The sequence below is a fragment of the Blennius ocellaris genome (assembly GCF_963422515.1).
Source record: "Blennius ocellaris genome assembly, chromosome: 20".
NCBI lineage: Eukaryota > Metazoa > Chordata > Actinopteri > Blenniiformes > Blenniidae > Blennius > Blennius ocellaris.
In genome coordinates, this window is record NC_137669.1 from 17,734,841 (window position 1) to 17,756,340 (window position 21,500).

Here is a 21,500-nt window from a genome sequence, read left to right on the forward strand (position 1 = left end):
TGCGCTTCCCGTCACGTGACCCGGGATGTCCTATCAACCGCGGCTCGCGCTGGGGGAAAAAAAAGCACGGAGGATGCCGCAAGCGACACGTATATTGTACTCTATTTACTTGTTTCTACAGAAAAACAAACCCACGTATAATCTTCAAAGGACGGTTTGTAGATATGTAAACTAGAACCCTGCAGGGATTTATTTTTTCTAACGTCCGGCAGTTGGAAAAAACCCCAGCACGCGCACTGTCAACAATATCAAACATCAACACAAACAAAACAAACGAAATCAGCTATTTACACAATACTTTTATTGCAAAAAAACACAAAGACGTGACAGGGGTGTTGGTAAGTGTTCATTTAAAAGCCTGTCATCACAAATCCCTCAGTTTTGTATTTAACGATGCCAAGTAGAGAAATGTAGGGGAAAGAGAAGCCCAGATTACTTTCATTCTTTTTTTTTTAACATGATGTCAATGTTTCTGGGTAAATTATAAACCAAAGACATAACATCAGGTTGTCGTTTTTTTTTTGTTTTTTTTTACATTTTATTTAATGTCTGAGTATTCATGACAAAATGGTGGTAATAAATGAGATTGCTGACATGCAGGGAAGTGCATCAGCAGTCTTTTTTAATACGCTTAATAAATCCTGTATTAGTTGGAAATAGTTCAAGTTTTCCTCATTTCTTCTTCTCCTCATCCTTTTTGCCGTCCGGCTTGTTTCCTGTCTGGGAGGCCAGGGAGCCCATGGCATTGCGGATGGCCTCGTTGTTGGGGTCGACACCAGGCAGATTCTCCAGGACGCTCTGCAGGAACTCTGGGTCCTGCATCACATCATAGTCGTCTTCCTCCTGTTCCATTATTGCAAAAGACGGAGTCAGTTATGATGGACCGGACCTTTATGATGTAGTGCCTATACCATGTCAGCTTCAATCAATCATTCGTCTGTTCAGTGAAAGGCTGCTCCTCCTTCAAACCTCTTGCTCTCTTGAACAAACTGCTGTTGGAACTACTACAAATTGTCAAAGATGTTCGTTCCACTTTAAAAAGTGCAGTGAGAAAATGACCCAAAACAAATAACTGACCTGGCGTGAAAGTGCCTGTACTGATATAATATGGAGTAATTTCAGTTGATACCTGGTTCAAATGTGCTTAAGAGGCCCATCATCTTACCTTTACATGTGAACTTAAACACTATAGATATAAATAAAGCGGTACAGGAGATGGATGGATGGTATGATGACTCACCTTGGCTGATTCTGCAGTGTCCATGGGGGCTCCTGCATCCATTTCACCATACTCTGTTCACAAATACGAAAATACAAATTTATCAAGCACACCAGGAGATGCAGGTGACGGTATGAGTTTGAAGAATACTTTAGGGTAACGCACCTCCTCCAGCAAGAGACATCTGCATAGCATAGGCGATCTGCTCCTCCTCCGTCATGCTGCTGAAGTCAGGAAGTACTGCTGCACCGCTCTCCGGCTGAGAAACCGACATCTTCAGTAAGGCCTCCTCCGATTCTGACATAAAAAGATTGGGGGGGGGGGGGGGGGGGTGTCATTCAACCTCAAATGACTGTAATTTGCGATGTCACATAATGACACGTCAATCATCCTTCACTTCACTTACCGTCCGCGCTGGGTGTTGGCATGCCAGCCTCGGCAGCAGAGGCGGCAGCGGCTCTGCGGGCCTCCTCCTCCTGCCTCTGTCGCTGCTCCTCCATCGAAACACGCAGGGCCTGCATAAGAGCACAAAGACGACATTGTGAGTCACAAACCGTAAGGGAAATCCTCAATTTCATACACACGAAGCTACTTTTTTTTTTTTTTTTTTTTTTTAATTCTCACAGGAAGCTGCTTGAGATTTCACTCAATTTCACCAAATGTTGCACTGAAATTCAGTGTAACACCAAGATAAAAAAAAAGTTATCTGGCACTTTTCATACATCATATATTTCTTACCAGGGCCAACTCTGGATCTGCACTGGGGTCCACACCAAACTCAAAGTCGCTGGCTCCAAGACCCATCATAGAGCCTCCTTCACCGGCCAGAATGGGGGAGGACAACAGGGCGTCGGCAAGACTGGGCCCCGGAGGAACTGTGACCAGGTGGGAGCCCGTTCCCTCTTTCCCATTTAGAGTATTAATAAATGCAGTCAGCTTTTCCGTGTTTGCTTCCTGAAAGAAATTATATGTTTGAAAACAAGTGAAAATGATGTGGACATTAAATTATCACAATCGAGAATAAGAAAATGTGAGCTCCTTACCTCCTCTCCAAAGTTGATGATATCCACATTCACTTTCTCCTTTTTCAAGCGCTTTGCCAACTTCACAAGCTGCAAAATGAGTAGATTGGGACAGAAGCACAATGAAAGGTAAAAAAGAAACTATTTGAAGAGCGTTAACCATAATACTTTGTGCTTTTTTTTGACTGATTATACTTGAGTGGAGTTTGTTTTGCTTAAACATTTATGACATTGAAATAGTGTAAATAACAAAACCGTAAACTCACATCTTTCTCATTATCCTCGACAGGACTCCCAACAAAGGCAATGATCCTCATCTTGTGGTTTTTCCCTTGTCTGTGCTTGAGAGCCAGCTACACGGGAAAGCAACAAACAGATTTCAGAAACAAATCGTGCTTGAAGAAAAGGCTTAAATCTATATCAACATTTTTGTATAGAGTTCAAAACTATTGTTTACACACATGAGCCACTCTGATGCCTGTGCAGAAGCATATCTTCCCTATTGGAGAAACAGCGTGGAGTTTGGACAGGATGCGGCCGGTGTCTGGTGTCAGCGTTGTCAGGACTTCACAGTTACTGTGTAAGAAAAAAACCGTTTGCATGAGTTTCACCTTCAGCTCCACATGCAAGTGGTAAACGATCAATCAATTATCAGCAGCCAGTAGTTATACTGATCCAACTGCTATGGAAATAGTACCTGAAATACTTTAGTAACTCGCAGACCCACAAGCGTCCCCAGTACAATACATGCAAAACATTGTATCAAGTTTATCAAAACACCCCAACAGCTCTGTGTGACATCTTCTATATCAAATATTGTCCTAATCTAAAAAGCCGTGAAGCAGTTAAGACATCCGATGTGTGTTTACTGAGATCAGTGTGCTTACTTTGCCATTGTGATGAGGCCCACATTGTTTTCTGGGTTGCTTCTTGTTTTAGAGTGACACACGATGTTGACAGCATCCTGCTGAGCCTGTAGCCTGGTCGGTAGAAAGTCTCCATTCCTCATGTACTCACTGTTGTCCACACTGAAGGAGAAAGGACATTAGCACATCACTTAGCCAAACGGCTAGTCCACGTAAGTTTGGAACCGGCACTCTCATGGGCCCGAACAAACTACCTAAAGTGTGTTATTTCTTTACATTAAATTCTATATGAAAACATTAAACACATACCACACTAAATGTATTAAAGATTCTTTAACCATTTCTCACTAGCACGCCGTGCTAACTTTAGCATGTTGTGACAGTTGACGAGACTGTCAATTAAATTGTCCGTGTTGTCAGGCATTAACAAAAAGTGAAAATACAAAACAGCGAACGGTGTCACATCTGAACGATGTCGTGTGTGTTATAGGTGGATACATATTCGATTTAACGGATAAATGAAAAGCTCGTTGGAGCTACAATGACTCAGCCTGCCGAGCCTGCGTTAGCCGGTTAGCCTTTTAACCGACAAACAGCAGCTCAAGGAGCCGCGATATCTCGTCCATGTTCCTGTCTGAAAGCGACTTTATCGAGTTAATAACAAACATGTCTTCGGATGAAGTAATAAAATACCAACAACGATAGAAAAACAGAAATTTGAGGACTTCTTACCAGACCATCGTACTTTCAAGCCCCATTTTGGAAAGTTCTTGTTGCTCTCTGTCGTGTCTCAGCAAGCTCGCAGATGATTGGATAAAGACCGAGTAAACCGAGAGCTGATTGGTCCAATCTGTGCGGTTAATTTATTGACACGAGACAATAGAATAAACCAAATAGACTCTTTAATTTTCAACTCATATTTTGAATTTGTGGCCATAAAGTGACGCCATCAATCTTTATTCTTTTTTTAATATAAACTGTACCTCACCCATTCACAAGTCAATCATATTTATAAAATAAATGCAGGTCCCATTTCATCAGAACTGAAAGGAAAACTTGAAAAAAGAAAAGGAGGAAAATAATTGGATGTCTTTCGACATTACATTATTTTTTATGTTCATTGACAGAAGCTTGAAATACACATTCATTTTTTTCATTAGCCTTTATTTATTAAGGAGAAACACATTGAGATTAATAATCTCTTTCGCAAGTGTGTCCTGAATGAAACATGAAGAAAAATAAAAACAAGAGGAAACTTTTTTTTTTTTTAATAACTTCAGGTACACATGAGAAAAAAACATGACACCCCTAAAAGAGTAAGACAGAGTGAAGTTGTATTCTGTGAAAAAGTATTGCCGTGATTCTTGTAAACACTTGTATACTTATAAACTACATACATTTCAAAGTCAAGTTCAATTTACAGACAGAAAATACAGAATGATCTAACAGTTGTGATAATACAATTATCACGTTTTCTTTTTACATTTTCCTTCTGTCAAGGATCCATCACCAATAATAAACACTTATGGAAATATTAGAGCAATACATACAGCAATAAATACTATAATAAATATAAGTCACCACCGGTTTGGTTCACAGGCTGCGTGTGCGGATTTGGGAATAAGGCACAATTATGTTGGGCTAGAGGGCCATTCGACAATTTAGCGCAAAAGCCAGGATAAAAAATATATTCATTTACCAATCACAAGTGTTAGTTGCATATTTCGGTTGGCTTTGGAAAAATGGCATTCAATTTAATATTATTGCACAGTTTACTCATTAGCACTTATGTTGTAAACAAAAAGAATGATGCAAAGAAGATCATTTTAAATTTTCAGTTTGCTTTCTCTCAAAAAAGAATCCCCTAAATTCTAGCATATTTCTGTATTTTCAAACTGGCATCAAAGTAATAACTTTAAGTCACAGCATTATGTTAAAATAGTGCACACTTGATCTCGAGTGCAAAGACCGAACAGTGTGACTTTATAATAAACTCAGAATAACTCATACAGGTTTCGGACGTAAGCAGGTGTCTGTTAATGGTGTTTGTCTGGATAATCTAATTTAACATTTTCAGCCTCACCACATTTATCACTGACGATTGGATATAAATTTGTTAATCCCGTGTTTACTATTGCATCTATGAGTTTATGCAGAAAGTCTAAGATCAGAAGACAATTGCTCCAATAAAATCATCTGCAGAGAACTATAAAATTGACGGCAATCACACATACTTCAGTCCGACTCTGCAGCAATAAAGGTTAAGTTATTATTAAACTGAATAGAGCCAGAAATGGCAAAGAAAAGTAGTATCTATATTTACAACAAATCAGTCTAAAAACAAAAATGGAGCTGTGATGTTTTTTACAGCTTGTATCATTTTCAGATTACACATAGCAGCGCAATGAATACTTTTAAGACAATACAGTACCACCCAAGTCTACGGTATTAAGCAACAAAGTCTAAGTTCTTACCAACCCGTTTCTTTTTATAGACCCTACACTCACACCCAAAAGAACTCATGAAGACTAAAGAAAGGTGATAACGCACAAATCTTTTATCCCTCTCCGGCAGATTTCAGTTAAAAAACAAAAACAAAACTTGTGTTTAGATGTAAAATAGAAAATGGTAAACACAGAGGTACACACAGAGCTTCCCAGTCACAAAAACAAAAAGTCTTAAACTCAATGACATTTTCTTTCTTTCTTTGTCTGCATGCACAGATCAGCAGGTCTGAGGCTGCTCCAACTGCAGCTCTGGTCCTGGATGATATCAGTGACGGACTATTTTTAGAGGTTTTGACATTAATTACATTGTGTGTCATTGCTCAGTCGACTCAGCTGCAGTTCCTATAATTAGTCAAAGCTCACAGAATCAAAGTAGACAAAAAATTTAAAAAAACAACAAACAAATACCGGAAATATTCAACAATAACGCGAAAAAATATGTATCAAAATTGGTTCCAAAAACACGTTTTGAAGACTGCTCAAAAAATTGTTGCCAAATAAACCAGAATGCATGGACAGAGTCACATGTTAAGTATACTCGCTGGTCCCAGGGGAAAAAAACCAAAAAGTGCAACCTCCATGTCATTTTTAATGATTAATGACACAAAAATAACTGCAACGACCGTCTTACCGGGATGAGGCCCCGGTTCAGCCGCTCATTTATTGCAACCTTCCAATTTGTCCCCAATAAACTAAAAATCGAACAGTAAACAAAGTGATTGTACCAGTTTGTAGTAATGTCACGCTCCGTCCTCGTTCAGTGAGGACATGGTTTTTTTTTTTTTTTTCAAGCACCTTATCGCTTGAAAACTTTTAACACAAACTTTAACAAGCGGGTTGGTTTAGTGGCATCGCCTCCTACTGCAGAGACTCTGGGAGATTAGTTTGTTTGTTGTGCTGTGGCCGAGTATCACATGTTAAAATAGGAAGAAAAAAAAAAATATATATAAAAAAAATATCTCGTGGACCCAAACATTAAAAGTTACAATAAGATTCACAGTTCCTAGAAAATAACTCAGCTCCATTAGAACATTTAGTGGGATAAAAACCGAGAGAATGAGCCTCTCGTTTAAAAAAAACAACCAAAAAAAACATGCAGCTTGTGAATAATTTCTCATAAAAGAAATGTTTATTTAAAACCGTGTTGCCGGTTCCAATGTGTTCATTCCATCATGCTGTAGAATTTGCTCGCTGGGGGGGGGGGGCACGATTTGCAAAAAAAAACGGAACGACGACTCAAACAATCCCCTCCGAATAAGGAGTTCTTGTGTCGTTACTTCTTACGACTCAATTAAGGCGTACCTGACGATAATCTTTGGTGGCGAATACATGGAGATGAATAATAGTGTTCGATAACCACAGCCAGTACCTGCAGTCACTAGTGTCAGGACATGGACACACACACACAAATCACAATGAGATCTGGAAACCAAAGTGCAAAAAAAAAAACTATAATAACTCACTTGACGATAACACGAGTACTGTTTTTCTTCTTCTTCTTCGTTTTTTTGTGTGTTTTTTTTTTAAATTCTGGTACCTCCAAAAGGGGGTTTGTAACATTTCAGCCATCCTCTGAGAATCCTCCAAGTTTGTTTCAGTTTGTTTGAGTCTTGCTTTCATTCCCAGGTCTACACCTGTAAACCAGAAAACCAACAGGTTAACAGAAAGGAAATGGAGCATGACAAGAAAATACTGGTGAAAAAAAAAAAGAGATTTTAATTTACAAATTATTGACTTGCATTAGAAACAATATCTTCGAGCGTGATCTCTTCCTCCGGGCCAACACTGTCTTCAAGACTCCCAATTTGAGCTCTGGAAACAGAAGGGAAGGGTTATTGCAATAAATACATAAATAAATGGACACTAACTAGATAAATTGCAGATGGAGGCAACATGAGCAGAAATTTGTACACAGACCCAATGTGAAAGTTTCTATTGGCATACATTTCATTGAGAGTTTGTATGTTCTTACTTTAAAACAACAGAGTTTGTGTGATTGGTCTGCATCTAATTAAAACAAGGTTATTGGCTTTATAAATTCAAACTCACATATTGATCAACAACAATGTCCTTTAATCTTACCCAGCCATGTGACTAAAAACACCCCAAGAATAATCCTGTGGTTTTTTTATGTCAATGTACCAAATAATGACATTAATATGTTTGTTTTAATGAACTCCAGAAGGATGTATGACCTTCCCTCCGTTACCTCTTGGGGGTGCTGTTCCCTTTCTCCCTGGTTGCGATGTTGCTTAAGGCCGTTTCCAAGATCTTGGCGGGATCTGCGGGACGTGGCAGGGGCTGAGTTGTGGGCGCAAATCCAGGGTTTCCGACAGAGGAGGCCGAGGAGAAGATGGTGGCCTCGGAGCTGCTGCTGCCAGCAGTGTTGCTGGGCGGGAAGGACTTTGGGAGGAGGTCAGGGCGACCCGACTGCAGGGCTGAGAGGGAGGAGGAGGAGGAGGAGGAGGAGGAGGAGGAGGAGAGGGAACACTCTTAATACTTTGTTGTGGAGGAAACACTTCACATGCCGACACATGCAGGAGGACTGAGGGTTTGCAGATTGCAGTAAACACGAGCCCCTTCCCACGAGACGGCAAAAGCCGCTCGGCGCTCACCGCTGTCCACGTCTGCGTCGTCTCTGGCGTCGGTGCTGAGCTGATACTGGAGCGAAGGCTGTTGGCTGGTGGTGCTGGTTTGGGTGGACAGAGTCAGTCCAGAGCCGGCGGCTCTTCTCATTGGTCCCTGTGTCACGGCGCGGCGCTTCTTCGATGGGGACGACTTCACTGAAAACGAGAGAGAGACGCCGTTCTCAAGAGTTCAGCGAGCTCAGATGACATTATGCTTTTATGCAGGATCTCAACACTTACATGAAACTTTTCTAAAGACTGTGTTGCACATGAACTTCTGGAAGCGATCTGCATAGAAACTCGGCCGGTGAACCGACACCGTGTCCTGAGGGAGAGAAAAGATTAGAAGTTACAGTCTTCAGTCCCTTCTCAAGTTTGTCAATGATCCAGCGACGGCTGGAGGCGATCATATTTGAATTTATAGCTTAAAAGTTTCCCGAAGTGGGACACGATTCTCACTGGACTGCAAAATGTTGCATAAACCCTTTTGTAAAATCCTGTGTAATAACTTTTGCACTGAAATACAACATAATGTGTTATACATGTAGTCCCCAAACTATGACTCATTGGACAGTGTTTTGAAAACTGCAGTAGTTTTGTGTCATCTTGGTGTTTTTCCGTTGCATATTTTGATTATTTCACCATTGCTAGTTTGTAAGAAAAGGGTAAAAAAAAAAAAATGCGCGGAATTACAAAATATGGCAACTTGCTTTGTAAATAGTTAATAAAAGTGACAAACATGGTTGTTTAAATAGATAAGACCTCTCGTGTCAGTGTTAGAAAAAGTTAAGCTCTTTTAATCGCGAGTAAAAACACGTCATGTTTCATTGTCCGTCGTTGTAATTGGTTGTGTTACAACCTGCAAGTTTTTACTTTGTGTTGGTGGTTTTGTAATGGCTGTAATGTTGGCCGGCTTTCTCTTACAAAATGGGTTCTGATCTCAGTGGGACTTCCTGGTAACCGAGAGTTTCAAAAAAAACAAAAACAAAAAAAAAGAGGAAGAAGTCACTTACTCCATCATGAACCAGAGCTTTCCAGGAGTGTTCCAGTTTCTTTACAAGTCTGAAAGAGCACAAAGACCAAAGTTGTCGTTTCACAAAACACACTTTACACTTACTACAATGGCAAAGAGATTATGGAAGTAAACTTTGAATGAAACGTTCAATACGATGATTCATAATGAAGTTCTCATCGAATAGTCCAACCATTCATTTTCTCTATCCACTCTAACTTTGCCAGGCTCTTAAGGTTCCCTAATGGAATTCACGAGAGAGTAAACACACGGCGGGGGGAAGCGTTGCAGTCACCTGTAGGACTGCAGGATGTCGATGATGCCGATGTAAACCAGCAGCCTCTCGTTTTTTGAGTTCCGTGCAGGAATCCCTCCCGTTCTGCAAAGGGACAAAAATAAAGACACTAAAACTTTCTTGCGGAGAGAGGCGCTTGTACGGGTGATGCTTGCTCGCACAATAAACACAGTGACAGGAGTCGGTCACTCACTTGTCCTCCGTGTCCAGCGACCCCATGCCCCCTGCCTCTGCCTGAATGGCCTCGATGGCTGTGCTGTACAGTGACTTTTGGCCTTGAGGCCTCCTCTGGTCGGCCGCCGCCGCCGCCGCAGCCTCCTCGCCAACCTGCCCTCGACGAGCCTGATCCACATTGTGAATGCCCACCAAAAGGCTATAATCCATAATCTTGAAACTCTGCAAGAGCTGAGAGAAGATCAAGGAGAATAAGTCAAGTATGAAGGAGAGCCTTAATAATAAATGAAACCCCCCCCCCCAAAAAAAATGTAGGTTTACAATATCCATCTTTTGCAGTTCTCACCAAACAGTCTCTTTGAATGGTCTTGCAAACAGCATTGAATTTGTCCCCATCCAGTATGAGCCCATCGGACATGTCCTGCATGAAATCCAGATCCTTGTATGTGGGTACGGCCTTGTCCCGCTCTTTAGCCGAGGCCCGTCGCTTGTAGGTGGAGCCCTTCAGGTCAAACTTGAGGTGCATCCGTACGGAGCTCGGCAGCAGATTGTTCATGACTGCGATGCGGATATTTTTCCCGGCCGCCTGCACGCAGTAGAGTCCGTAAAACTTTGGTAGCAAGGTCCGTTTGTTCTGGTTCAGGTTCTGAGGGAGGACGGAGAAGACCGAAATCGGTGATCAGAAAGGGAAGCAAGTTCTTGACAAATTTAATAATAACGACAAACGGGACAAACAAACGTCACTGACAAAGATGCCAGGATGAATAAACGTGGATCGCATGCAGAGTTGTGCAAAACAGCAGCACGTGTGCCTTGTGAAAGGGGAAGTTGTCCTCAAAAATCAGGGTGATTTGACACTCATCATCATCAGTGCACACATTAAGCAGCAAAACAGGCCAACTATGGCACGATTCTCGTTTAGGCCACTTTGAGATGCAGAACTGATTATCAACGAGATGATCAAGATGATGATGATGATGATGATGATTCAGGACAGGCCAGATTCTCTCAGCTCCACCATGTGTGACGCCACCATAATCTCACCATGAAGTAACCGGGCAGCAGCTTTTGCAGAAATTCGGCCTCTTTGTGTTGCACGGTCTTGATGATGTACTCGTCGTCGCTGGAGACGTAGAACAGGGATCCGCTGGCCCCGGAGTTTGACAGCTCGATCAGCGACTCGTTACACAGCGAATACTGGAAATCCATACCCAGCGCAGTGGCGTATAAAAGAAGATAAAGATCCAGAGGGTTAAACGCAGTGAAATCTGACACGGCACAGTTATTCACACTTCCCTAGTTTACGTCTTTCCGGTTACTCAATCGCTCTTCTTTGTATTCACATGCCTTTCCTTTTCCACACACACAGATGAAGATTGTGCACACTTTGTAAATAAACCGGATGCCGAATAAAAAGGAGTATACCATGTAGTCATCAGGCCGGATGCCAAACATCTCTCTGAAGTAGCGAAAGGCAATGGGGGCGTATGTTTTGAACCTGAAGTCTCCGTAGTGGTGGGCCGGTGTCAGGTTACTGCCCTCGCTGTCGGAAAAACACAGCAGAGACACCGGATTGCGTTTAATGCGAGAGGAGTTTGGTACGTCTGTGCAGAATCCACATCTAAAAAACAGAATCCGACTTATCGATTTAAAAGCTCACCACGGAAAAAAGATGCTCTCCACCACCTCAAAGTCCTGCAGCAGCACGTCTCGCTCAGGCTTTTGACTTAAGCTGCCCACCGTGTGCGTGATGCCCAGCTGGATAGCACCTTGCAGCGCCGACGATGTTGTCTGGAAGAAAGGGAGACTTTGTATGCATCAAGACGCAAACGCAGTTTAAAAGTCCCAATTGTCAAGTGTGACTTATTGAGACAGAATTTAAGTCCCTCGCATGAGTCTTTCTTCTGCATGTGTTTGGTTTGTACATTCAACCTGCTTCTCACAACTACTGAATTTAATAATGATTATCAAGATTATCAAAGTAAAAAAAAAAAAAAAAAGTTACTTTTTTGTACGTGGTCTCCCCCGTGTGAGCGATTCCACGGTGGCCAATAGTTTTTTTCATGGCCGGAGTCATGGTGAGAACTGGACCCTGCGGCGACAGGAAGAATGTTGGGGGGGGGGGGGGGGGGGGGGGGGGGGGGAGTTCAGCGTCAGAATTTGCTGCAACATGTTACAAACAGGAAGGATGAGACGCGTCAGCAGAATATTGGAAAATCACAAACTGTTAAAACAACAACAAAAAAAAAAGAACAATGCATGTTTCCCAACAATCACAGTGCTCGATTACACAGCCCTTCCTGAGATTCCTCACCTCGACAGAACCATTTTTTCGAGTCCCAGTCGAATCTGTAGTGACAAAAAAAAACAACATAAAAACAAAGTTACAAAACACACAAGACAAAGTAGCCAATAGCTTCATCACACAAAAGCTTTTATTTTCTATTGTTTTAAGCACAGGATGCATTAATACCACAGCAGACTTTCCTCACACTGAAACCAGAGAGTGCAGCCGAGCTTCGACACAAGCATGCAGACGCACCTCGTTCATTACCTCTGAGAGAAGAAAGCCTCCTCCACAAGTGACTCTGCAGGTCTTTGCGTGCAATGGGAGGAATTAGATAAGTATGCTATTAAAGTGAGTTCACACGAGGCCGATGAAAGTCATGTTGCCAGGAGTCCAAAGTCAACACGGAATACTTTCTACTTATCTTTCAGGAAACAAAGTTTAGGGATTGAAACAACTGTTGTCTTCTATTGTTTGGCTTCATCAAGCGAGATGTGGTCCGAGCAGAGATTTTCTCATGACGGCTGCAGGTTTTCTAGAGTTTCAAGCTTCATAGCATTAAAAAGGACATACTGGATTGTTTGACACTATTATATACACTTTTTTTTTTTTTTTTTTTTTTTAATAATTTAAAAAGTTGGCAAAAAGTAAAAGAGGCTAGAAAATTCCAGAGGAAAGTTTGTGTGGCTGCCTCTCACATCCTTAACTGTCAGAGCTCTACACTACTGTTTGTCAGCTGCAGCGTCTCCATGGCAACATAGTGATCTCCTTTCAGCTCTTCCATCTGCTTTGTATAGGATTCTTTTTTGCATTTTTTTTGCAGTTTATTTGGAAACCGTTAGCCAAATCCATTCCCAAACTTTTGGCACATTTTGGTGGGCTTTTTGTGTCCGTGCTCCCGACAGTGCGACACTTAATACACGCCAAATAAAAGGGTAGAAGAAAAGAAATAAGGAAAAAAGAAATAAACGGCTGCCCAGGATAGTAATCTTTGCTCCTCGCCTCATAAAGAGGGGAAATGCTTGTTAAGAACATGAGCAGTTTCTTTTTACAATTTCATTTGATTTTGACTTTAATTAATAAGGATTCTAAAAAGTGAACTTTACAGGAGAGACGTCTGTAGCTACAATACGTTCTTTGCTGATATAATAGTGTATGGTTCAATGACTTCTATACGTATGGTCTTGGTCCTTCAGCGTTTTTATTGAGCCTGGGTGGAGCTGATGCATTCTAAAAGTGTGAGTTCAATTCATATCAGCTGTATTGAGGTACCAAGAAGTCCTGAGGCCATTGATTTAGTCGTTTTATTAGTTTCTGTTTCAGATCCGTCTCGTAATTTGACATTACAAAAACATTGTGGCCAAGTTTAGGATGTGAAATCATTCTCTCTGGAAACTTCCAGCCTCTTGTCGATGTTAGACACAGTTCAACAGAAGAACAAATGACCTCCTCAAGTGTTACGAAAAGACAGCGCCAAGTCAGCACTTCAGTCAAAGTTCCAACTAAAAAAGAAAACTGACACCCAGAGCGATCTGGCCACAAAGCTCCAATTAAACACGCTCTGTACCAGCTAATATTCAGAATCACAGAATTTAAAGAGTATAAACATTTTCTGTTCAGTCACAGCGACTGAACTGTATGGTACAAAAGACTATTATAAATAAAATTGGTTTATTTTTTACTATCAATATCAATTCATCCTATAAACTTGGCTGATTTATACTTTTTATTGCAGTCACTCAGTCGACACAAAAAATAACCTAACTGTCTCGATCTCAAGGTGGAGAGTCAAATAGAGTATAAATCAATATATAAAGACTTTGTTAAATGCAGCTGTAAAGACGGGATTAGAAAACCTGAGTACTAACTTAACTGTATGAGAGACGATGAAAACTAATCCATAAACCAGAATAAGCCACAAAACTGGGACACTCGTGTAAATACAGTGTTGGCACTGTGTAACATCTAAATAAATAAACGAGCTTAAGTGTGTTCCCGCACACTTCGTTTCGTAAAATTTATATTTTCGTCTTTTTTAAGCACACTGGCATTCTGACAAGGTCTACATTCAACAAGGTATGTTTTTACAAATTCATTAGATTATTCTTGTCGAAAATACACGCAATTTGAACATTTTAATTCAAATTTCTACTTTTAATTCCCCACTGCAAAATACAGTGAAATGTTCAAAAACTATGTTAACCACAAATAAAACAGCTCCACTTAAGGAGACCCTTTGAATTCTGTTGCAACCAAAAATGCATTAATAACAGATTTTGTGTTTTCTTTGGCAAAGACTATTTCTTCGATTCCTGAATGTTTGTCTCTGTTGCACTTTATATTTTCCAGTGTGTCTGGAAATGATTCTTAATTGTGAGCACGGTGAATAAAAACAATATTTTCTCTAATAATGTAATAAAGGCCAATAACAAGAAAAATGGGACCATTCTGTAAACAGGCCAATGGTGACAGTTAATTTAATTTGATTGAAGATTTCCCAGGGTCACCCCGAGTCAAGCAGAGCTAAAGGGCCACATACATGTTGGGGTAAATTGGGGTATATAATGATCATTGAGAACTCACTGGCAGCTTGATGCCCCTGCAGCCCCGGAGGCTCCTCTGCAGCTGTGGCCATTCAGAACCGGACACTGAAGCTCCTGTCCGGGGTGATGCAGTCAGAGCGTGCCGGTTCGGGCAGGTGGAGGTGGAGGAGGAGGAGGAAGAGGAGGAGGATCTCTGCGAGAAAAAAAAAACACACGGGATGACTTCATGATACAAGTATTAGCAGCAGCCACGTTGACTGGACCCCTTCACCCCACGAGAAACCCCCCTCCGGGCTTCCCTCCCGGTTCTACCCGGTCTTTAACACCCAGTTAGTCCGAGTTCAAGCAGCTTTAAGGAGTTTATACAGTTAGCCAAGCTGAAGCTAAAGTGCTAACTCAACTTTTCCCACTTCCAGCAAGAGAGTCGAGTTAAAAAAAATAATAATCGCAAAACAAATGTTTACTCACCGGAAAACTTCGTGAGGGGACTCCGTGGGCCTACGGAGAAGTTGACAGTTGACGTTTTCTCTCGTAAAAGTGTTGTTTTACTGACAGAAAACAAACAAGCAGGGAAGCGATGCGGAAGCGGTAGTTAACAGCCGGAGAGACCGGAAGCAGCTGCTCGATTTCACAATAAAACACACCATGTCACAATAAATATATATATAGAAAAAAAAAAAGTGGAAAAGGGATGCTGCAAATTATACTGAATCACGGGTAAATTCCTGACAAAGCATCCAAAATATGATTCATTTCCAGTAATATGAGTATTTCGAATTCATTACCTCTTTTCAAGCGATTTAATTTCATTGAACCAATTGAAACTTTCACAAGAAATGTATGTATTATATCCATATGGTTTATGAGACTGGAGGAGATTCTGCTGCTGGTTTATCCAATAAATTCAAGATATGTATCTTTGCCAACGAAAGTCAGAGTGGAAGATTATGTTTTTGTCTGCGTGTATTTATTGGTTTTTATGTTTGGAGTTTAACCAACTTTTCGTAACTATTAATCCGAAATGCATCGAGTGTGGCGTTGGCGAAGGTCTGCGCTCTGCTGAGGGCCCCTTCTAGTTGGGATCCTACTTTAAAACTTGTTGAAAGATTTAGTTCTCACCGCAGTGGTTAGCGCTCTCATTTCTCTAGGTTCCCCCCCAGGTTGCATGATCTCCCTGAGCTTTCTTTAAGTCCTCTGCTTTCTTCTCACAGACCCATTGATATGAATGTGAGTGTGTAACTTTCTCACTGGATTTGTTCAGGATGCACCTCTCCTTTGCCCAGAGTCATTTGGTTTTTTTGCTCCAGTAGCTAAAACCAATGGCTCCCCTCAGTGTTAAGTCACAATAATTGCACTAAAGTTCAAGCAGCATTTAATTGTTTTTATTTATACCTTGCTTGAAAATGTGTATTAGGTCCCACCAGTCCAAAACAAATTTCCAAAATCCACTGACAAATTAAAAAAAAATATTGCGTGTGTTTTTAGAATATGCACACGGTTCAAAATATTTGCACAGGGATGTGCAAATGTTCACAGAGTCAACAGTATATTCTGTACAAGCCCTATAATTAAACAAAAATGCAAATAACTGTACTGACAAGTTCAGGTTGTGCAATTCAGAACTCAAATGTTTTCAGATCATGAGAGCTGCAATCTACATTTGTGAAATATGTGATATTGAGGGCAAATGTGTATTTTGCCTGCTGAATTAAAAAACTTCACCAAAAAGAAACTTTCTCACACATTCCGATTCTAAATACGTTATTGAGATTGTTTTTGCTGATGTTCAAGTAAAATATTTTGCTTGTAATCTTGAAGAATGAAGTATTCCAACTTAAGTTGTTGCCTTGAATGAACAGATTCTGAGTCACAGATTTACTGTAACAAAAAAAAAAAAAACAACAACAAAAGAAAACTTTGGCCCTGATCACTTTCAACTGTTCTTTCTTTGTGTATACTGTATACCAAAGGTTACTTGAAGAAGTAAGTGAATTCTGAGGAAAAATGTTTATTTGTAATTTTGTTTAGGTAAATCTTTTCTTAGAAAAAAAAAAGATTTAGAGTTTGTTTACAATGTTTGCCAACAGAATTATCTTGTTTCACTTAAAGAAACCTCAGTCTGGACGTCTATGAGCTATTTATCCCAGGTGATAAACTTGATAAAGAATCGGGATGAACTTAAAAAAAAAACATAGGATGCTTTCAGTTGCGTCTTTATTTCAATTACAAACAATGCAAAAGGTCAAAACAGTGTATTTCAAGCAGAATACATTTAATGGCAGTTCTAACATTTTAACTGTATTTTAAACTTGGCAGGGAACACTTCCATTGTTCTCATGCGGCAAAACAATAAACCAAACCAGTGTGTTCTGTATTTTTCTGAAAACCTGTGACAAAGAGAAGATACAGAAAGGGAAAAGCTACAGAGACATATTATCATGACGATTTCACGGATAGATGTTTGCTTTTATATATATATTTCTGTGTTTGTTCTTCTAGCAGAGGCTGGAGTTGAAGGAAAATAATCCGTCCTGCACAGTGACTGCTGGGGCGTTGTAGCCCGGCTTGGCGATGTAGCCTGGGTTGATGGAATGCTGGTTGAAGCAGCTCCACCGAGAGTCGCCCTTGCCATCACAGCACTGGTACGCCAGTGTCATGGTGGAGTATTCGCCAATGCAGAATATCGACAAGGCTTGTCTCCACTGCAAAAACAAAACACACAACCTTGTATTTGTTGCAGCTAATTGATCCACAATTTTTCCCCAAGTCAATATCTTGATTAAAATCTCACAAATCCATTTATATTTACTACAAATGTAATTATTTTGTACATAATGATTTGATTAATATCACTTAAAAAGTCATTAATAACGCTAATAAAGACTCTGACTCTATTCCCAGACAATCACAACCACCTTTTCATGTGAAATAGGATTAATTACAGAACATTTATGACACTTGTTGCTATAAATATAATCACAAACTGTAGATGGACGGGAACTGGAAGCTTTAATTAACATCTAGCACCCTGCACAAAGTTACAGAGGAACTCCCTTTGCTTCAAATGGACTGCAAATGTAGTTGGATTGCATCCATGGCTCATAATGAACCTTTCTGTTGGAGTAACAGCACAGATCTGTGATGTCGTCTCTCGAACACTCACAGCTTGCTGGGTACAGCAGAGGATCTTGCTGCTGTCTTGTGCCGGGACTCCACTGCAGCAGAAGTCAAACCAGGACTCCATGAGGTTGATGGCGGTCCCGCGGCGGCGGAAGTGACTGACACCCGACCGCGGGAAGAAGTTGTTCGGGTATCTGGGACGGCCTTGACCCTGGTGACAAACGGCGAACAGGCTCTGAGCGGTGGGATAGGCGGGCGGGAAGGGGACGTCCGGCTCGTTGAGAGAGTACGGCTTGGTCTCTGTGATGGAAATCAGACATGAAACCAAAGCATTTTTTTAAAAAAAGAAAATGTTAGTGCTGCAGGCTGAGGAGCAAAAGTGAGAAAGGGAAAGAAGTTACCTCCGAGATTTACACTGTGAAGACTCATCAGTACAATTATCAAAAATCCTGCCAGGCTTACAGCTGAAGTCATGGTTGTGTGTGTGTGTGTGTGTATGTTTGTGTGTGTGTGAGCTCTGAAAAGGAAGATTGTTGTGAAAGGATGCTTTCAACCTGCTTATATAGGCAAGGAGGAGGAGGGGGGGGGGGGGGGGGGGGTACTTGAAAGTGCATGCAGGCATACTTTTGTGTTTGTGTGTGTGTGTGTGTGTGTGTGTGTGTGTGTGTGTGTGTGTGTGTGTGTGTGTGTGTGTGTGTGTGTGTGTGTGTGTGTGTGTGTGGTTGAGAGGAGGAAAGATACTGTTGACAGTTGTCAAGATAACCACAACAGGACTGATATTTGTTGACATGTTCAAGACAGGCTAAAAAAAAAAAAAGAAAAAAGAAAAAAGAAAACCTCTGCAATCAGACTTAGATTAAATCTAAAACATGTTGGTGCTGCTTTAAATTTGAGAAAAAACATTTTGACTTTTGTTAGAAGGAGATAAATCAGGAGCCTCAAGCCACTTTTATTTAATTAGCTTCTATTTGCAAAAAATCTGAAACTATTAAAAAAAATATTTGCTGGTTTCATGCATTTTCATGATTGAATGGCAAATAAACAAAAAACCATGAGATCTACTGAATCTTTTATCACAATAAATATTTGCACATGAACCTAAACTTTACAATAAATATGTATATCTCAATATGTAGTTTAAATTCTACAATGACATTCAGTTCAATATTTTCATTCACATGGTTTTTTTTTTAACCAAAACTGTGTCAAAAATTGATTTTCAAATGGCACAAAAATCTCATGATGGCTAAAAGAAAATAGCATCAAACAACAATTTTGTTTGCTAAAGTTTTGTTGTTTTGTTTTTTTAACTATCAGATATGTTAACCTTATCTCAGGGCAGTTTTTACATCTAGGTTAAGATAAAAGGACACAAAAACTCCCATTTTGACGGGAAAAAATAGTTTCAGGGGTGGTCATCCGTCTGCCCAGACTGGTTTGAGTGGGAGGTTAATGGAAACAATGGCACTAAAAGATAACGGGTAATAAATACCTGGAATTTTTTGTGGCGCAACAAATGAAGAGAACACACTGTATATTTTAATTTAATTACACTGAAATGTTGATTGGTGTACTCAACAATGTTATTCTGCCTGTATAGAGGCAAGATTACCTAAAATATCCCGCATCACTATATGTTTTTCCTGCTATGAATATTTCTATTACCATCCTTGCGCTTTCTGGATTGCTTTACTAACATTTTACCATATCGCATATTTCAGTTTTCCATACAGTGTTTCCTCTAAGTATCCACAAAAACTGGAGCTTAATAGGAGACAGAGTCACCTCTTTAATTTTGTTTTTCTCATAAAATGCCTTCAATCTCAACTTTTGAGAGACAATGGGAGGCAGGTTTCACTCAACAGTTTTCAACAGGATGTTATAACCACGAATCCTCCCTTTGCTTATCTTTGGCTGACTCTTTATCAAAACCTTTCTCATTTGTTTCCAAAAACTGCACAGACATTACAGAAAATAAAGAAGAAAAAAAACCTTTGATCCCAGTTTCCACTGGTGGGATGAGTGTGAGTTTCTTATCAAAGTGATTCAGACTGGCCAAAAATGCTGGAAATGTTGTTTTCATGTTTGTTTCCAAGTGAAGCCAGACAAACACGAGAAGAGGATGGATTTCCTGGGAAGAAATCGTTTTCTTTACGGTGTTTTGACTCCCTGGAAACCAAAACATCAGTTGTTCCTGCTCTCTGCATGGTGCGGTTCAGAAAGTTGTTGGCAGCTATAAGTGATAGAATAAAATAGTTCTGTCTTTGTTCAAAACATATAATTAGTATACTTTAAATTATGAATCAGACTTGTGGATATTTAATTGGTCTGTTTTCTCTTGTGATTTTTAGACATTATTGCATCGACAACTTCGATATTTGCATCTACTTTTCTCTCAAACTCTTCCTGCCGCAGTCGTGAATTAGTGGCGTATTAGTATGGATATTTTCATTCTACACCATTTGAATTTGTTGGACAAATCGTCAGGTTTGACGAGAGCTGCGGTGATGGAGGCCCAAATAAGTTTCAAATACGCGCAATTATCTCTGTTGAGGTTGAAATACTTCTGTTTATTTTCCCAAAACAAATCTTCTTTGTGTTATTATTGTAAAAAAAAAAAATGTAATCTGTGAGCCAAACCACTCACGACATTTTCAGCAAGATTTCAATTGAGGGTGTTACATAATGCTGGACAAAAACAGCCTTATTTGGGAATTTCAGAATAGGCAAATACAAATGCTGAAAAGTGCTTTATTTGGATTTTTTTTAAATATATGTGATATACAATCTTCATATATATATATATATATATGAAGATTGTAATTTGTTGCCTGGTTAATGTTTAATTGTATAAATATTTATGGGCTTTTTTGTTTGCTTGTTTTTTGTTTTTTTAAGCAGCGTCTTCTGATTTAGCCAATCGCTGCAGCGCATGATTGACCTTTTGAACTTCCTGTTCTTGAGAGCGCACTTTCCCTGGTCACTCCGTAACTTACTGATAGCAATAAAACATTGAGCGCTTTTTGCACACAAAAAAGAAAAGAAAAAAGTGACAAAATCACTGACGGCTTCGCTCTAAACCACAACAACCGACGTTTTATTCTAACATCTCATGGTGAGTGATCACTATTTCCTATTTGGTGTTTGAGATACGAGCAGTGACTACTGGTTATCTCTATGTTATGTTTATTAGTATGACATTAGAGCCAATGATCTAAATATTGTTCATTCAGTGGAGGTTTTGGCAGCAGGAGTTCGTGTCTCGTGTGTGTGTGTGTGTGAGGCCCAAATGAAAACTTGTGTGTTTTACTTCCTGTTGCTGTTGTTGTGGCTGCGTCTGTCATATTATTGTGTTAAAGTTCACATTCAGTTGTGTGCTGAAGTGGCAGGCTTGTAACCTTTCCATCTTATCACTTATTACTCATTATCTTTATCACTTTGGCTAAATATAGTGGGTATTGTGCCGCACAATATTGTTTTAAAGAGCGGAGGTTTTACTGGGCGTGCACGGCGCGCGCATATTGTGGGTGTTACAGTGGAGAATAAACTGGATCTCTAAATTCCCCAGAACAGTCACTGAAAGATCAAGCTCAAGATAAGCTTGCAAATATGGTCATTTGGAATGTTTTACGTACTTCTGCCAGGACACACTTGTAAAAGAGATGGTTAATCTCAATGTGGTACTCCTGACTAAATAAAGGCAAATAAATACATATTAGAAGTGACACAAACATGGTTCTTTAAATAGATAAAACCTGCTATATTTTCTAATTATTTAAAAGGAATTACATTTTCAAAATAGGATTTTTCTTTTTTTTGTACATCTAA

At 40.1% G+C, this 21,500-nt stretch overlaps 2 protein-coding genes across 3 annotated transcripts; both read right to left on the minus strand.

Annotated features, from left to right (window-relative positions):
* Positions 1-279: 279 nt before the first annotated feature.
* Positions 280-3,880, minus strand: psmd4a (proteasome 26S subunit ubiquitin receptor, non-ATPase 4a). The gene is made up of 10 exons (XM_080515684.1): positions 3,840-3,880; positions 3,129-3,269; positions 2,703-2,817; positions 2,508-2,594; positions 2,263-2,331; positions 1,958-2,173; positions 1,626-1,734; positions 1,385-1,516; positions 1,241-1,293; positions 280-843 (listed from the first exon to the last, which is right to left on the minus strand). Exons 1-10 carry the CDS (start codon positions 3,863-3,865, stop codon positions 673-675), a joined length of 1,119 nt encoding a protein of 372 aa, XP_080371810.1. The 5' UTR covers positions 3,866-3,880; the 3' UTR covers positions 280-672.
* A 389-nt stretch (positions 3,881-4,269) lies between these two features.
* Positions 4,270-15,155, minus strand: LOC308144583 (phosphatidylinositol 4-phosphate 5-kinase type-1 alpha-like). Of its 2 annotated transcripts, XM_080515729.1 has the most exons (16): positions 15,021-15,155; positions 14,593-14,745; positions 12,037-12,071; positions 11,728-11,814; positions 11,383-11,513; positions 11,148-11,265; positions 10,767-10,919; positions 10,069-10,368; positions 9,742-9,953; positions 9,549-9,632; positions 9,255-9,303; positions 8,482-8,566; positions 8,230-8,397; positions 7,824-8,052; positions 7,354-7,426; positions 4,270-7,248 (listed from the first exon to the last, which is right to left on the minus strand). In XM_080515729.1, the coding sequence occupies exons 2-16, from the start codon at positions 14,642-14,644 to the stop codon at positions 7,243-7,245; spliced, it is 1,782 nt and encodes a 593-aa protein (XP_080371855.1). In that variant the 5' UTR covers positions 14,645-14,745; positions 15,021-15,155; the 3' UTR covers positions 4,270-7,242. The 2 variants fall into 2 exon arrangements, with proteins under 2 accessions (XP_080371855.1, XP_080371854.1); XM_080515728.1 differs by lacking the exons at positions 14,593-14,745; positions 15,021-15,155 and having other exon boundaries at positions 12,037-13,616.
* Between the last annotated feature and the right edge of the window lie 6,345 nt (positions 15,156-21,500).

What these genes read in the sequence shown, in the direction of transcription:
- psmd4a (XM_080515684.1), bottom strand. Translation starts at nt 3,865, where the DNA reads ATGGGGCTTGAAAGTACGATGGTCTG. An exon ending in CTTGAAAGTACGATGGTCTG is followed by an intron (nt 3,270 to 3,839) that starts GTAAGAAGTCCT and finishes TTTCTCCTTCAG; the next exon opens with TGTGGACAACAGTGAGTACA. An exon ending in GCCAACACCCAGCGCGGACG is followed by an intron (nt 1,517 to 1,625) that starts GTAAGTGAAGTG and finishes TTTTTATGTCAG; the next exon opens with AATCGGAGGAGGCCTTACTG.
- LOC308144583 (XM_080515728.1), bottom strand. Translation starts at nt 12,189, where the DNA reads ATGCATCCTGTGCTTAAAACAATAGAAAATAAAAGCTTTTGTGTGATG. An exon ending in CCATTCAAAGAGACTGTTTG is followed by an intron (nt 9,954 to 10,068) that starts GTGAGAACTGCA and finishes ATCTTCTCTCAG; the next exon opens with CTCTTGCAGAGTTTCAAGAT. An exon ending in GACATCCTGCAGTCCTACAG is followed by an intron (nt 9,304 to 9,548) that starts GTGACTGCAACG and finishes GTGCTCTTTCAG; the next exon opens with ACTTGTAAAGAAACTGGAAC.